At 46.7% G+C, this 15008-nt stretch overlaps 1 protein-coding gene across 2 annotated transcripts in view; it reads right to left on the minus strand.

Annotated features, from left to right (window-relative positions):
* INSR (insulin receptor) overlaps positions 1-15008 on the minus strand; it is a 108617-nt gene that overhangs the window by 12946 nt on the left and 80663 nt on the right. Inside the window, exons 8-16 of one of the 2 annotated variants that reach the window (XM_048831214.2) lie at positions 13871-14121; positions 12594-12761; positions 11172-11373; positions 7837-7872; positions 6249-6523; positions 5838-5980; positions 2737-2896; positions 1824-1923; positions 834-901 (exon numbers count right to left, since the gene is read on the minus strand). In XM_048831214.2, the coding sequence (XP_048687171.1) occupies positions 834-901; positions 1824-1923; positions 2737-2896; positions 5838-5980; positions 6249-6523; positions 7837-7872; positions 11172-11373; positions 12594-12761; positions 13871-14121 (1403 nt within the window). The remainder of the gene's footprint in view (positions 1-833; positions 902-1823; positions 1924-2736; positions 2897-5837; positions 5981-6248; positions 6524-7836; positions 7873-11171; positions 11374-12593; positions 12762-13870; positions 14122-15008) is intronic. The other variant, XM_048831215.2, reaches the window with a different exon arrangement.

A 15008-nucleotide genomic window follows, 5' to 3' on the forward strand; every position in this document is an offset into this window, starting at 1 on the left:
AAAAGGGGGATTATGATCCACAAGCAGACATCCAGCATTCACATTCACTAGTTCAAACACCCATGTCCCGCTCCTGTACTGGATGTAATATTCCGTACTGAGCTCACTTTCCACGAAGATATAACAAATATAAACAAAGAATGGATACAAAGATACTGTTCTAAAACTCAACATCTTAAAATAATCTTGCTGTGTTCAGACTGTCAGCCTTGTGCTGCAGAAGCCTGGGCGAGAGGACAAACATGACTGCTTCAGTGAACAGCCCCCTTCTTACTCCCCTTAACACAATGAAATTGGATGCACAGTACTTTGCTTAAATACAGTGTACTGTCTAAGCTGACAGGCATTCCTACAGCAGGAAAGGGAGGAAACTCCTTTCCAAACCCTTTTCAGTGGATTACACAGAGTAGCCCTGAGAAATGTGAGGCATGCAAAAGATGCAGGTGTTGACTGTGATCCCATTAGATATTCTTTGAAAAGCATCAGTGTACCAGAGATTCTTGAGCAAAAAAACCTGGAGAAATACAACAGCCAAGAGAGGCAGTAAAAATCCCAGCATCACCTTATTTATGTTCCTATTCTGCAAAGTAGCGAGCATGTTAACAGCACACCACTTCCCAATAGTTATTACCGACCCAAAGGTGGGTGGTTGTTTTTTTTAAACTAACTGAGCTCCTCCTCTCTACCCTAGAATTGCTCTAGTAGTAGTATTTTCCCACCCAGGAATGGACAAGAACATCTTTTAAGCTTTTATAAGTTGATCCATGTTTCCCAAGTCATAATTCAAAACCAAGTGAAGCACTGGAATGGTCAGAACCGCAGCATGCTCTCACCATCACTGGCACTCAGGTACTCCGGGTTAGAGGATGCATACAGTGGCCCCGTTGGTCCTTCAGTTTGTCTGGAAGCAAGACAGATACATATAAAGTTTCAGTATTTCTACAGTTTTGTGCCTCGTGTTTCTGTCACCTGAGGCCAGGGGTGGCCAACCTGGGGCTCCAGAGCCACATGCGGCTCTTCAGAAGTTAATATTTGGCTCCTTGTCCGGGGCTGGAGCTACAGGTGCCAACTTCCCAATGTGCCAGGGGGTGCTACTGCTCAGCCCCTGGCTCTGCCACAGGCCCTGCCCCCACTCCACCCCTTCCCGGCCCCTCCCCTGAGCCTGCCATGCCCTCGCTCCTCCCACCTCCTCCCCAGCCTCCTGCAGGCCACGAAACAGCTGATTGGGAGATGCAGGGAGGGAGGGGGAGGTGCTGACTGGCGGGGCTGCCGGTGGGTGGGAGGCGCTGGGATCAGGAGCTGATGGGGGGCTGCTGACGTATTACTGTGGCTCTTTGGCAATGTACACTGGTAAATTCTGGCTCCTTTTCAGGCTCAGGTTGGCCACCCCTGCCTTAGGGCTTGTGAGGCTGACTTGGGCTCATGGGGTTGTTTCATTGCTATGTAGACTTCTGGGCTCAGACTGGAGCCTGAGCTCTGGGACCCCCACCTCGCGGGGTCCAAGAGCCCGGGCTCCACCAGTCCTGCAGCCTGAGTCCCACAAGTCAGAGTCGGCTGGCGTGGGCCAGCTGCAGGTGTCTAGTTGCCATGTAGACATGCCCTTAGAGCCTACATGCAGCCACGTAATTAAAACAACTCCCAAAGCACAGGACAGATAACAGCCCCTGAACTTCAGATCTCCAAAAGGAAGATGTTTCCTAGATAAGTCATTTAGCTGTTCTGCTAAAATCTGTTACCTCTTTTATAAAGCCACAGAAAACTACTAGTCTCTCTCTTTGGAAAAACATTTTGTTGTTCTGCTGAGAGCTATATACATCACCCACCTCTTTTTCACAAATACGTAGGCAGCTCCAATAATTCCAGCAATTATTATGGAAAAAATGATTGGGACAACAACAACAGCAATATTAGACTGAGGGTTCACTGACAGAGAGAGAGAGAGAGAGAGAGAGAGAGGTGTTACATGGGCTTCCAAGCAGTTTAGTCTTTTCTTGACTGAAATCCCCCCTGAAACACCTGCACACCCATGAGTCCAGGGGGAGATCCTGCCAAAGTGACAGGACTCAGAGGTGCTCTCCAGAGTTGGCCCAACACTGCACAAAGCAGGAATCTCTTCCTATCCAAACCTGCTTTGCTCCACCCAGAACAAGATTGGCAAGCGCCTCAGCACTTTGACGGCTGCAGACAATCCAGCTAGCTTGCTAATTCATGTCACAGGCGGGCAAATCGAAGCGCTTATCAACATCCCCGATGATGGGAACTTTGAATACAACCAGAGGTGGCTCCCAAACAATCTCCCATTTCCACTGCCTTCTTGCGCTCCCAAACTCAAGTGCAGAGCAAAGCCATTTCTGACACAAAGTGGATGGGGGTCCTTTTCTCGCTATTCAACTCAATGCAGAAGGCGGCTCTTCAGTTTCAAACAGCCCATTTCCAGAGGTTTCTAAGCTCACACACAGGAAGGCCGTTTGCTTTGCCCCGAAGCCGTAGGCAAGCAATGCACAGCCACCCAGAACTGTGGCCTCAGCATTAACAAATAAGTGAAGGAAATAGATCAGCTTTTAAGAGACTGATTGTCAAGTTTCTCTAATGTGCTTGCCACTTGTAATCCCCAGATCACCATATTTTTCCCCATGCACTTCTATTCCAGGGCCCCTGCTCTGTGCTGTGCTCCCCGCTCCAGAGAATAGCCTGGATTTCTATTAAAACATTAAAACTTTGAGCAAGTGAACTCACAATAATCAGCCACATAGAAATATGTGGGCTCTGTCCACGACCCATTTCCTGCCAGCGAGGTGGCTCGGATTCGGACGCTGTAGTTTCCAGGCTGTAGTCCACGTAACTTACAGCCCTGTTCATTAGCAAACTGCTTACGAGAAACGCAGTAGTGTGCCTCCTGCAGGAGGATGGAAAATGACAGCTTTACTTCACTGCCTCTTGAAGAATGCAGCACAGTCAGGAGGCCTGTAACAACCAACCTCCCTTCCACAGATTAATCTGCAAATCTTCCCCGTCCAGCCCCTGCTGAACCCCAATAGAAAGGGGGAACAGCACAACAGCCCGGTGTCTAGGGAGACTGAGATGATGCTGGAAATAGCAACTTGTGACCAAGGATTATAGAATCATAAAATATCAGGGTTGGAAAGGACCTCTGGAAGTCATCTAGTCCAACCCCCTGCTCAAAGCAGGACCAATCCCCAATTTTTGCCCCAGATCCCTAAATGGCCCCGTCAAGGATTGAACTCACAACCCGGGGTTTAGCAGGCCAACGCTCAAACCACTGAGCTATCCCTCCCCCAATTATGAGCTCCCAGCTCTGGCCTGCCCTAAGGCTGTTACTCCGAGAGCGCTGCTCTCTCCCCCTGTGCCCAGTGAAACACGCACGGGCACTTCCTTGACGTGCAGCCCCTGTTGCAGTCATCCAGGCCCTCCTCACCTGGAGCCATGGCTGTTCCGCAGCACTCCCCCAGACACCGGCGCCGGGGAAGAGGAAGTGCAGCACCATAATCAGTGCTGGCTCCCTGCACGTTTCCAAGTGGGATTACACTATAAATTCTAAAGCACTAAGCTGCTCAGGACCTGATTTCATGGGGGCTGGCTCTGCCAATGGGATGTAAATAAGTGGGTGCTGCTAGTGAGGGTTATCCCCACATTCTGGAGTCTCCCCTCACCTACAGCTCACTGACAGAGCCCAGATTAGTTAAGCTTTCCAGCACCTGTACTTGGGTGGAGAGTCTGGGCCACGTAACAACTGAGAGCAATTCTGGCATTTGGGGTGGATTTCAGAGTCTACTAGAGCAGACATTGCTATGTATCTGAACACACTAGTGGGCAGGCAGCCAGAGCACAGGATGGCAGCTTATCACCTGCATTGTTTATACACAATCAAATATATTTACTGCAAGTCAGAACAGGAGAGCGCCATGAGTCCCCAGGGTCCTTCTGCCTTTGTCCAGGAGGATGTCTGGGAAGGGGTTTTATTTAGACCACTAACACCTGGGTGCTTTTAAATGTATTTCAGTTAACACCATAATGATGTATTACAGCCAGTGAGCAGTTTCCTATGAAAGCCGATGAGAATTCTAATACCCTGGTTAATGGTGATTTTCATTTGGCATCAAATCAACATTCAAAACACCAAAAGAAGAGTTCTTAAATAAACAAAAGGGCGGGAGAGTTAGAGAGGCCAAGACTTCAGCCTTCCTACCAGTTCATAACTTAGGCAGATATTTAACACCCAAAGAAATTCAGTGACTAGCAGTAGTTTATTCCTAACACCATTTATTCATGAAATCATTCACCAATCTCAGCACATACCCAGCCCACTACAGGGAGGGAAGGGCTGCATATCACCCTGAGAGTTGGATTTGAAAGGCAAAGAAAGAAAAGCCATAAAAACATGTTGCCCAAAGATCAAGAAAACAAATGAGAACAACAGCTTTGTTAGTCCAAAGGTTAACTCTGCAAGTGGAATATTCTGCTGATCACCCAAGAAGGAAGCTCATACTAAGCACAGGGCTACAACAAGCAACCAAAGGAAAACAAAAGCTAAATCACAAGCTATTTCAAATGAAGTCCTCCCACGGAGACCTTTTAAAGGTTATTAGCATGAGGACTCTCCCCTCACAGTTCCCCGAACAGCAAAGACACAAATAATTGTGTGTTGGAATGCTCCGATCTTCCCCATTATAACGGTATATCCTGGGTTTGCCTCTCATTGTTAAGTAGTATTAGATCATGTGGGATGCATGCCATTTGCTGTACTGGGCCTCAATTCTGCCGTTTGATCGCGGTAGGCAAACCCTTCCACCCATGCAGAGCCCCACTGGAACCCTGCCCAGGCATTGGGGTCTGCCCATGCAGTTCAGGCTGCAGGGTCAGGGTTGCCATTTATTATATCCTTGAGCTATTATTTTAATTGTTTCGCAATAAGCAGCTGAGATTTACATCTATATCGTTTCCATAGCTTTCTGTGCACTAAAATCCCTACAGAAATTCCCGCACCAGGCTAACAAATGAGAGATTCATGCTGAGGACACCAATTTGTAGTGCTTTCCATCATCATGGAACACACTCCCAGAGGGTAAGGCTGGGCACATTTCTCTGCCGGAGTGGCTGATAAGTTCATGCAAAAAAGAAACCAGACAAACTAGAACAATAGGGCAGGGTGGGCTGCCTTGCATTTCTGGAGCACCATCATGCAAAACAGAACTTCCACAGCTGGGTTTCCATGAACTCCTGCAGCCAGTCCTCTCTTGCAGTTATAGTGATCCACCTTATGGGCAGAGCTGTGCTCCATGTTACTCCTACAGGAGGGGAGTGCATAGCTGTAGCCAGTCACTAGCAGGGAGAGACACACTCCAGGGCACTTTCATCATCATGGTAAATCTCACAGGGATGTGGTCTCCTTGAAGATTGAGCAACATCCAGATCGCATTCTGGCTAGCTCTTTAAAGGGGGTGCTGCTATATTCAGTTTACGTCCATCACTGGCAATCTGCTTGTGCCACCAAAGTTTCTGGCACCCACACGATTGCCAGCTGCGTCACAGCATTCGTTGGTACACACGCTTTGGAATTCACTGGTCTTCCATTCTAATGTGTCCATACCAAGAAAGCTGCTGAACCAGTAGTGATGGAGGCAGTTGGTGGGCTCTGCTTCCAACAGCCTCAATTCTGATCTTATCCCAACACTTGATATGGAGGAGCTGAGTCCAGGGAATGTAGGAATATGCAAATTTAACTTCCCAGCTGCTGCTACCAGCTATCTCCCCATGTTGTGAAGTGCACACCTATTCAAGTACCACCTATGGAGAGGCTGAATGAAAGAAGCTCTCACCTCTGGCTCCCCAAGGCGCCCATAATTCACTTCGTACAGCACAATTAGCCCATTCGGCTCCTTCGGCTCCTGCCACTTCAAATGAACAGCATTTTTTTCCACCAGCTCATGGATAACTGGACCAGCGATGTCATCCGCCTTTGCTGAGACCAACGGATTTTACAAAGTTATGTTTAGAAAAAGCTTTTTTTAAGTTCTAAAATATTTTACAAAATGCAAACCTGACCCAACCCGATATGTCAGATTTTTCGTCTAACCACCAAACAGGGATATTTATTAGCAATAGGTACAGCCCAGTTCATCAGCATGAGATTCCCAAGGCATTTTCTGAAATGCAGCTAACACACCGAGAAAACTGCCATTTAAAAATATTAGAGTCCCCTGAATCAAAGCTCAGTAAAGGCAACTCACCTTCTGGCATGGTTCTGGCACTAACATATGCTGCGACACTGCACCGGGATTCTTGGGCATCATGATTACAAGCATGGAGCTCAATGCGATATCCTGTAAAATGCCGCAGACCTGAGATAACCAAGGACTCCTTAGACTTAACTCTCTCAAAAGGTTTCTGTTCCTCTGCATTTTCAGGTGCTATTGCAGAGGAGGTATTCAGCGAAGATGGGATGGTGGGTACCACCACAGTGGCATTAGCCACACTGCCAAGATCTCTTCGTTTTCGTGATGGCCTGCAGAACAATACATTTAAGAAATTATTCACCATATTTAGCTCAAACATATTTATCTGGGAGTTCAGAGTTCATCTGAAAACTCAAATGCAAGTAGAGTGCATTTATAATGCAGCACAAACTACAAAATTCAGAACTTTTTGTTCTAACCCCCGTCTCAATGTCTCTGCAGAAACGCTACCTTTTAGTGGTGCCTGTGGTCTTGATCTACCTTTGTTTCATAACTGTACACGGAAATAATAAAAGCTAAGGCCAAAGTATGCAACGACTCAAGTTCTCCCAATTCAGCACAGCTGAACATAACAATGTTACTAATCTCTGGGTTCCACAGAGATAGGATGCTGCCTTAACAAGACTGCAATACTCAAGACTTTACCCTGCATTTAATGTAGCTTTGACCATATGGGATCATGTCCTAAGCCCTGAGTTTGAGCATATTGGGTGCTGTACATATTCCATTTAAAACTCATAAGACTGGTTTCATGGCTCACTCGAGTATGTCCACTACTCTGAGACCAGTAGTCTCTGTTTTGTACATGAAGAGAATTTTCACCCTTTCACACCAAGCAGGTCTTGAATGTTCTTTTCAACATTTTAAAGAATAAAGTTAAACAAAGATCCCAGTACTGCCAGACTCACATCGCACACATTAGTAACATTCAGTAGTGGTTAACTGAAGTTTTTCTTTCAAATTACTGTATATTAGTTAGCAGATTTACTTCAACTTCTTGCTGTTGTGACTTTCAAGTTGTCAGACAAGACTTTGGCAGTCCCCCATACTGTAAGAGAGAGCTGCTAGTTAACTTCCAAACCAGAAAAGGGGACATTTTTGTTTCACTAGAATTCAGCACCAAGCACCAGCCCGATTTCCCCCCCCGCTTTTTTTTTTTTAATTATGTTAAATCAAGACAGTTACACGCAGTGTTTGAATCCTGTGATCGCATTTGCAACTAGGAATTTCAGGCTGGGAACTCTGAGCGAATTGGGGGATCCAAGCCATGTCAGAAACAACCAATGTCAGTTGCTCAAGGGGAATCCATGTTCCCCGTTTCCCGCAGTCAGAGCTTTTGATCACTCTGTTACCAGGCAGTTAAAATCCAAATCACACGTTAAAGGGAACAATTGTGATGTTTGCTATTGAGTCATCTGAAAGGAACCAGCACTATGGACATCTCCAGAGTTTACAAATGCAACAAGCTGTTGAAGCAAATCTTTGCTGCTGAATTGAACTTTCCACTGCCACCCTCAGACTATCAAGCACATGATTGGCTAACTAAAATTGCAGCAGGTGATTGCAGGGGTCAGGTCTTTACCTAGAGTCCTCAGTTCCATTCCCTGATGTTATTTTTCTGAAAAAACAAATGCAACCACTTTGAAAGCAGATCTAAAATGTCGTCAAATATTAAACATTATATTTTGCACAGTAATACGGACAAATTCACTGGCAAGAGAGAACGTGACACCAAACGGCAGGCTCAGCACAGCACATTCTCGGCTTTAGATTTCTCTTCCTGTAATTACTAATTAACTCCAGACAAACCATTTTTTAAGTTGTTGTTCTCCCAGTCTAGGCATTGCTCTGAACTGTGCCCTCTAACAATAAGGTAGAGTTCAAAGATGCAATTCTAGGTCACAATAAAAAACAGATCATCTCCCACCCACCCCAAGGAATCTTTATGGTTAACTAGAATCTTCTTTACACTTCACAATTTAACTCGTCCCCACTGTTTACAAAGTGCTGACTCAGCAGTTTCCCAAGTCCGAGATTGTTTTTGTTTTTCACAAGTACAACAATAATATCCCTGATGAGAGCTGTGCTACTCGGCACTCTCCTCTCGCCTAGAGCTGTGAATGGAAAAATACAGAAAGAACTCTTAAAATGCTAGAGAATACGAAAAGCTTCTGAGGCTGCAAAGTCAAGAACTCCAAGTCTTTTATTGTCCTAGATCGGGGTAGTCAACAGGCAGACCACGGGCCAAATATGGACCGCAAGACAGACCCCAAAGCCTTTTTATTTACTACTTCTTATTGTTGTTGTTGGTTTGTTTGTTTTTTTTCCTCTGGAGTCTGGACCTTGACGAATACATTTGGATCTTGACAAAAATAATTAACTATCCCTTCCTAGATTTACGGCAACTCCCTTGCTAAATCCTCTTTGCTCTCCTTGCTGTCATTCCAGCCTCTCTTTTCAATACAACCCAAGGCTATTCTGGTGGCTTCAGTGGTTTGCTATGTGAAATACCCAGATCTGGTCTCCATTCCCAGATTTCCCTGTCCCCCAGAGAGGCTGGGTCTAGCAGCGCTGTGGGAGAGTGCTCAGTCCCAGAGGAGGGGGACACCCGGGAACACCCACCAGGGATGGCCCTGGCTGAATCAGAAGAATTTATTGGCTCAGTAGCAGCCATAGAGCCCTCTCTCAGAGGCGAGCCTTCATGAGGAGGGGGCATTTGAGCCTTGCTCTATTTTTTTCCGATGCCATACTCCCCACCCCCCACCCACATTCGAGCTCTCATTTCCCAATTGCTTTTGAAGCCTCTTCCTTATTGTTGCTCATCCCTGTGTGAAACTCTTTCCAGTACAAGAGCAAACAACGTAATAAAGAAGAAACAAAACATCAGATTGTGACCACCACTTTGTTCAGCTGCAAGAGGAAGTCACGAAGCTCGCAGCTGGGGTGAAAAGTTCCCTACTGATGACTAGGAAGGGGGCTATGGGAAGGTAGTGCCTTAAGAAATCCCAAGCCTGTTTTATCAATGTAAAAGGAAGTTAGCTACAAGTTCTACGCAAGTCCCACCCCACCCCCACTCAGTCTGCCTTGCACTTGGCCAGGGAGCAGTCCTTGTGACACTTCTTCCCAGCCCGAATTCTGAGACTGGGTCAGAAAAAGAAGAGCGAAGCAGTGGGATTCAGGCTGGCTCGGTGTGTCTGTGGCAGGGCATGGCTTTGGGCACAGACACTGCCTGGGGAACAGGTTTCCTGTAACAAACAGGGAAGGGGAAAGGAGGAGTAAAAAAGCTGAAAGGAAGCAAGGAGAGCCAACAGGAAGTGAGGAGATGAGACAGGGAGGCAATCAGTGGGGAGATGGGCCCCTCTTTACTACCCCTTCCACCTTCTGCTTACATCCCTGCACAATTTCACAAGCCTCCTGCTAGTCTCCTACAAGGGCCTTCTCATGACCAAGCAGGCTCTGCTTTCAAGTAGGGTCTCAGCAATGCTGTTAGGGAGGAGGCCATTGGCAGTTAGCGGCGGCAGAAATGAGATATGGAATTAAATACCTATCCTATTCTGCTGCCAGACCTTGGATAAGTTGCCCCGGAGCAGATTGGCATACAAGAAATAGCAGCAAAACAACCTCTAATTCACTTTGCCACAAGCTGAAACCCATCATAAAAGGCAACCTAGCAGGCAGACTGCGTGTCAGGAGGATTGTGTCTGCTGCTGGCTTATGATAATGAAGGGGCCCTGTGTTAGTAAATTAATTAATGTAACAGGGCTGGAGGTTTCTCCCTTAGCAGGCTGACAAGGTGGTATCGTGATTATTGGTTTCTTCTTAGAATACATACCCCAGAAATTGGCCTGAGAAGCATCCTGGGCTGGCTGCACAATAAAATTAAAAATCACATTATAAGAACTGTTTGCCTAGATCAAGAGGATATTGCCTATGTTATAATAGCTTGTATCTTCTCTGGCTGCTGAGTACCCAGAGTCCTGGGCAATCCCACTATAGCTCTACATTTCGCACTGAAACCTGCTCATTTGCACGGCACAAGCAGCAGGGAAATAGAAAAATAAGGGACTCTGCAGATGCTTCCATGTGCCAATGGCAGGCATTACTTACTCAGGCTCACAGAGAGGAATGCTGTTTAGTACTGCACTTTTAATAAACGTGTTCATTGTCATAGCTAGGCCTTTGTCAGGCAGCTGCAAATAAATATTTTCTGGTTAAGTGCAACTAGCAAAGAACAGATTTGATGCCTGAAACTCATTATGATAGTTTAGAGAGCAAATTACTACCAACCCCAACTTGATTCCCATAGTGCATTCTCTGGAACTCACATGAAGTGCGAACACATTCAACGTCACTTAATGTGACAGTGTGTGCCATTCAAAACAGGCCATTTACCACCCACAGCAGTTACATTCCTCATGGTATTGGAGGTATTTCCCATGCTAAGTACAGGGAAGACCGCAAATACCGCAGTAAAAGACAAGGTTGTGGCACGGTAAACTTCCCTTTTTCTTCTTTTATTTTTAAGTGGCTATTGCGCAAAAGCTGCAAAAAAGTTTCAGGCAGAAGAAACAGCCATTTCTGGCATCACATGAGTTTAAATAAGCTCCCAGGTTTTTCATAGTTCACTGAGATTTCTCAGCTTATGAGGTCTGGTTGAGGAGAATGCCGAGATCAGGCAGCACACGGGGGTTTCCCAAATCTGAGGTAACATCAGTTGTTCGAGTTCTAGTTTCACCAGTCTCAGCCACGTATCATCCAGATATTTCTCTGGACAGCCCTGTAGGTATCCTTGTCTGACTTAGTGCCCTGGAGAGACTGGCAACATGACCAAACCCTGCCTTCAGTCTTTGGTTTCACTTTGTCAATTTACATTACCCCACCCCAAAGCCAACTAAACGCAGCAGCAGGGTTTGTTACCTGGGGACAAACACCTCATTGTGGAGATAGTTCTCAAACATTTTGCGGAAGGCAGACTCTTCCTGCTCCTTCTGTATTTGAGAGTCAGTTTTTGGACAGGAACAACATTCCCCACTGATGTCCTCGTTTTCACTTTGATTATATTTATGAGGGTCTTCAGATTCAAAAGGAGGAGACCAAGTCCTCGACGGCAATTTTAGTCCTATGGAGAAAAGGATTCTTAGATCACACACAGCATCTTGCAAAAGTCACTAGCTAGTTGGCACAGCAGTTTAAGTCACATAGATCAAAAAAGTCAGAACTATTTCCAGGTTATTCCTTGAAGGCCACTGAGCTGACATTCCTTTTGGCATGTCTCTTTCTCCCATGGAGCCTTGAAATCCAGATGCAGCATCCTGGCTGGCAGCTTGTCACATTTATACCAGCAGCAGTGAACCATCCTGCCATGGATGCACCAGTCCAATGAATTTCCGAACACTAAGTCAGCTCCGCTTAGCCACGCTGGGCCAGCATACAACATAGCGGATGCCCTCCTCAGCCCTGAAAAGGGTGTACAGATTGGCAGACCAGAGGTTAGAAGTAGGGTCCTAGGTGAGGTAGAGTTCACCACTTCAGTGGATGTTTACGACACATGCAGCAAGACAGCAGGGCATTGTTCACTGGTGACACGTTTAAGGGTTTGCCTACGCTGGCTTTCAAACTAGGATTAAGCCCAGCATACTCCTGTTAGCTGTAGCCAAAAGGGGCTTCTAACATGACTGCCAGCTGGGGAGAAGACTATAACCTGTAACTAGGGGTTACTGCTGGATTCATGAAACATTCAGACAGCCAGTCCTCTCACATCTTGTGTCTGGAAGTCTCTGGTCTGCAGATGTGAAATAGCCTTTGGCCCCAATCTGTGCTTGAAGTGTCATGACTCTTAGAAAGACACCAATAAACCTCTTTAGCCCCAAGACAGATCTAGAAGCCACGGAGGGGGTTACATATCAGAATAATCTGACCCCAAGTCTCCAGAAGGCCAACAATATTTCATCTCACTCTTATTAGCTTTGATAAAACTGGTTACCCAGATTAAGAGAAGCAAGAGCAGAAGGCAGATCCCAGAAGGGTTAAAACATCTGATTTTACTGTGTTCAAACCAACCAACCAACAAACCAACCAGCCATTCCTCATGATCTCTGATGGCGGGCCTGGCAATAACGACCTGGTCAATGCAAAAGACAGTGGGAGAATACAGCCTTAAAAGCTCTGGCTACATCACTGTGTGCTCCAAGAGCATCATCCACTAACACATCACGATCCTGTGTCCCACCCACCTCCCACGTGGCAGAGAAAGAAACCCCACAGCTAGTACGAGACTAGCAGAGCCCAGAAGCTTGAATGTTAAACCCAGGATGCAGGATGGGCAAAATGGGCACCTACCCTTCAGGCAGTAGTCGAGTTCAAAAAGCTCACTGTCCTCCAGCTGCTGCTGCCAGAACACCAGGTAGTGTGTGATGTTCCCATTTGGCTCAGAGGGCGGCTTCCACTTCAGAATGATCTGGGATGAAGAGTTGGAAACCGATATTGGATCTAACGGGACTGAGGGAACTGAAGGGAGAAAGACACAGAAGTCACTCACATCACTGTACCAAAAGAGACCTGGAACGCAAGGCAAGAATTGTTGTGACACTTTGGGATTCAACCCAGACCAGGGACGGATTGTGTCACTGCCTGCCCTGCAACTCTGGGTGCCTTCTGTGCTGTGCTGCTATGGCTCACAGCCCTGACACCAACAGCCAGCCTACAACCAAGCAGATCACACCCTGGCTTCCACCACCCAGTTACTTTTTGCAGAGTGATCCCAACACCCTGCCAGCCTGGAATTTCCCCCAAACCGTCTGTCCTGTGACCATCTGCAGGGGTTCCCAGAATTGAGAGTTACTGTGTTACCCCACTCAGCCAGCCCCACCTTAGAGACAGGAGGATCAGAACCCCCCTGCCCTCCCCACAGGACTCCTGGCAGTGCTAGTACCAGTCTCACCTATTATCTGGTACAGGTGATCGACGTTTTTCACAGAACTGGAGCCCTCCCACTGCCCCCTGAAGGAAGCATACACAAACCGACCCAGGTCCTGATCTCACTATTGATAATCATCATCACAATAAGGGAAGGAAAAAAATCTTACTCTGGATCTCCCAACACACCTGATGTCACCTGTCTCTTCTCTGGACAGGGACTATCTTTATATTTTGTGTGTTTTGCACAATGAAAACACACACTGCCAGCACTTAAGTAAGTAATTATAGGGATTTAATTCAGCTCTCTCCCCTGTGAAGGGTCATTCCCTCATATTTTATTTCCTTATAGTCTTCCAACCAGGCCTCAGAACATTAGGACTTGCCTTTTTCCAACATTACTTGGTTTGTCCTGATTCAACAGTTTGCTTTACCAGGCAAATAAACAGAAATGAAGGGAGAAATGTCCTGCATGGAAAAAAATTCAGGCCTCCCCCACCTGAGATTCAGTGGCACACGATCACACTGCAGCAGGGTTATACCAGCACGTGAACATGCTCATGCACAAAGAATGAACGAGGAGCCTGGGTGAATTATATTCTGGCACACAGCGCCAGTGGAGAGAACCATTCAGGCAAGGAGTTTGGTGGGTATGTTTTTCCTTGCCATATGCAAGGGGACATTAATCGGAAAGCACTCACCAGTAGCATTGGTCTGGACGTAGATAATTTCGCTCTTTGCGCCATATGTCCTTCGTTCGTCCGAGAAGGTGACCAGTGTCTTAACGAACACAGCATATTGAGTCCATGGCTTCAACCCCCGCAGGAGCCACCCTGGCTGGGCCTGCGCTTTAGGCTCATTTGACCGGGGGGGAGGGTCAACATCAACCACTGTCCAACTATTTGATCCACAGGCATCTTGTCCATCAAACTCCGTCACATTCTGGTATGGACTTTTTCAAGGGAAAGAGAAGGACAAAAGCCTCACATTAATAGAATCCAAACTGCAGATTTTTAGGAAATAATCACAACAGATATGAAACACCAAAGACCATGATAATCCTTTATCCCAGGATTGCCAAGAGCTTTACAAACAGAGCATCACAGGTATTAGCCCCACCCTACAGTTGGAGGAACGGAGGCACAGAGAGGTGAAGAGAGTCTGTCCAGGAAGTGTTTCGGGAACCCTGGAATCTTGACATCCAGCTGTCTAGTGGGGCCACAAATCATCATCAGTCACTGCTCCACAGACACAGGATTTACCAAGCCAGAGCAAATCACTGGTCTGCAGAACACTATTCTCACTGCAGCAGCCACCAAGGAAGTTGCAGGTAAAGGAAAATGCAACAACCTCAAACAAACCCGCTGAGCCCACGGTGCAATGACCTAGCAGTGAGTGGGGCTGGATAGGGGGAATGGGCATTATTTCCTGACGCCTTGAAGCAGGAGACAGCCAGAACCCAAAGCTTCTCCACAAACAAAAATGAGGAGTTCTACTCTTGCTTCTCAACATAAGGAGACAGACCTTTGTCCTTGTGTTCATACAGCCTGTCCCAAACCATGCCCTACTCAATCTGCCGCTCTGCTAAAGGACAGCCAATGATTTACAGCTGGTTTAGGAGAATGGAATGAAATGGCAATCAGACAAAGGTGCCTGTAACTTGATCTGTTATAGGGAAGCTCAGAACAGCTGCTTGAGGAACCCAGTGGGGAAAGAACAGTTTTCACCAGGATCCAAACTAGTTCTTGTCACTAACTACACCTGAAACAACAACAACACAGCAGCACTCAAGAAGCCCAAAGATGCTCAGGAATCCCAGAGCCTTCTCACATCTGGGTG

Source organism: Caretta caretta, chromosome 25 (genome assembly GCF_965140235.1).
Source record: "Caretta caretta isolate rCarCar2 chromosome 25, rCarCar1.hap1, whole genome shotgun sequence".
NCBI classification, from domain to species: domain Eukaryota; kingdom Metazoa; phylum Chordata; order Testudines; family Cheloniidae; genus Caretta; species Caretta caretta.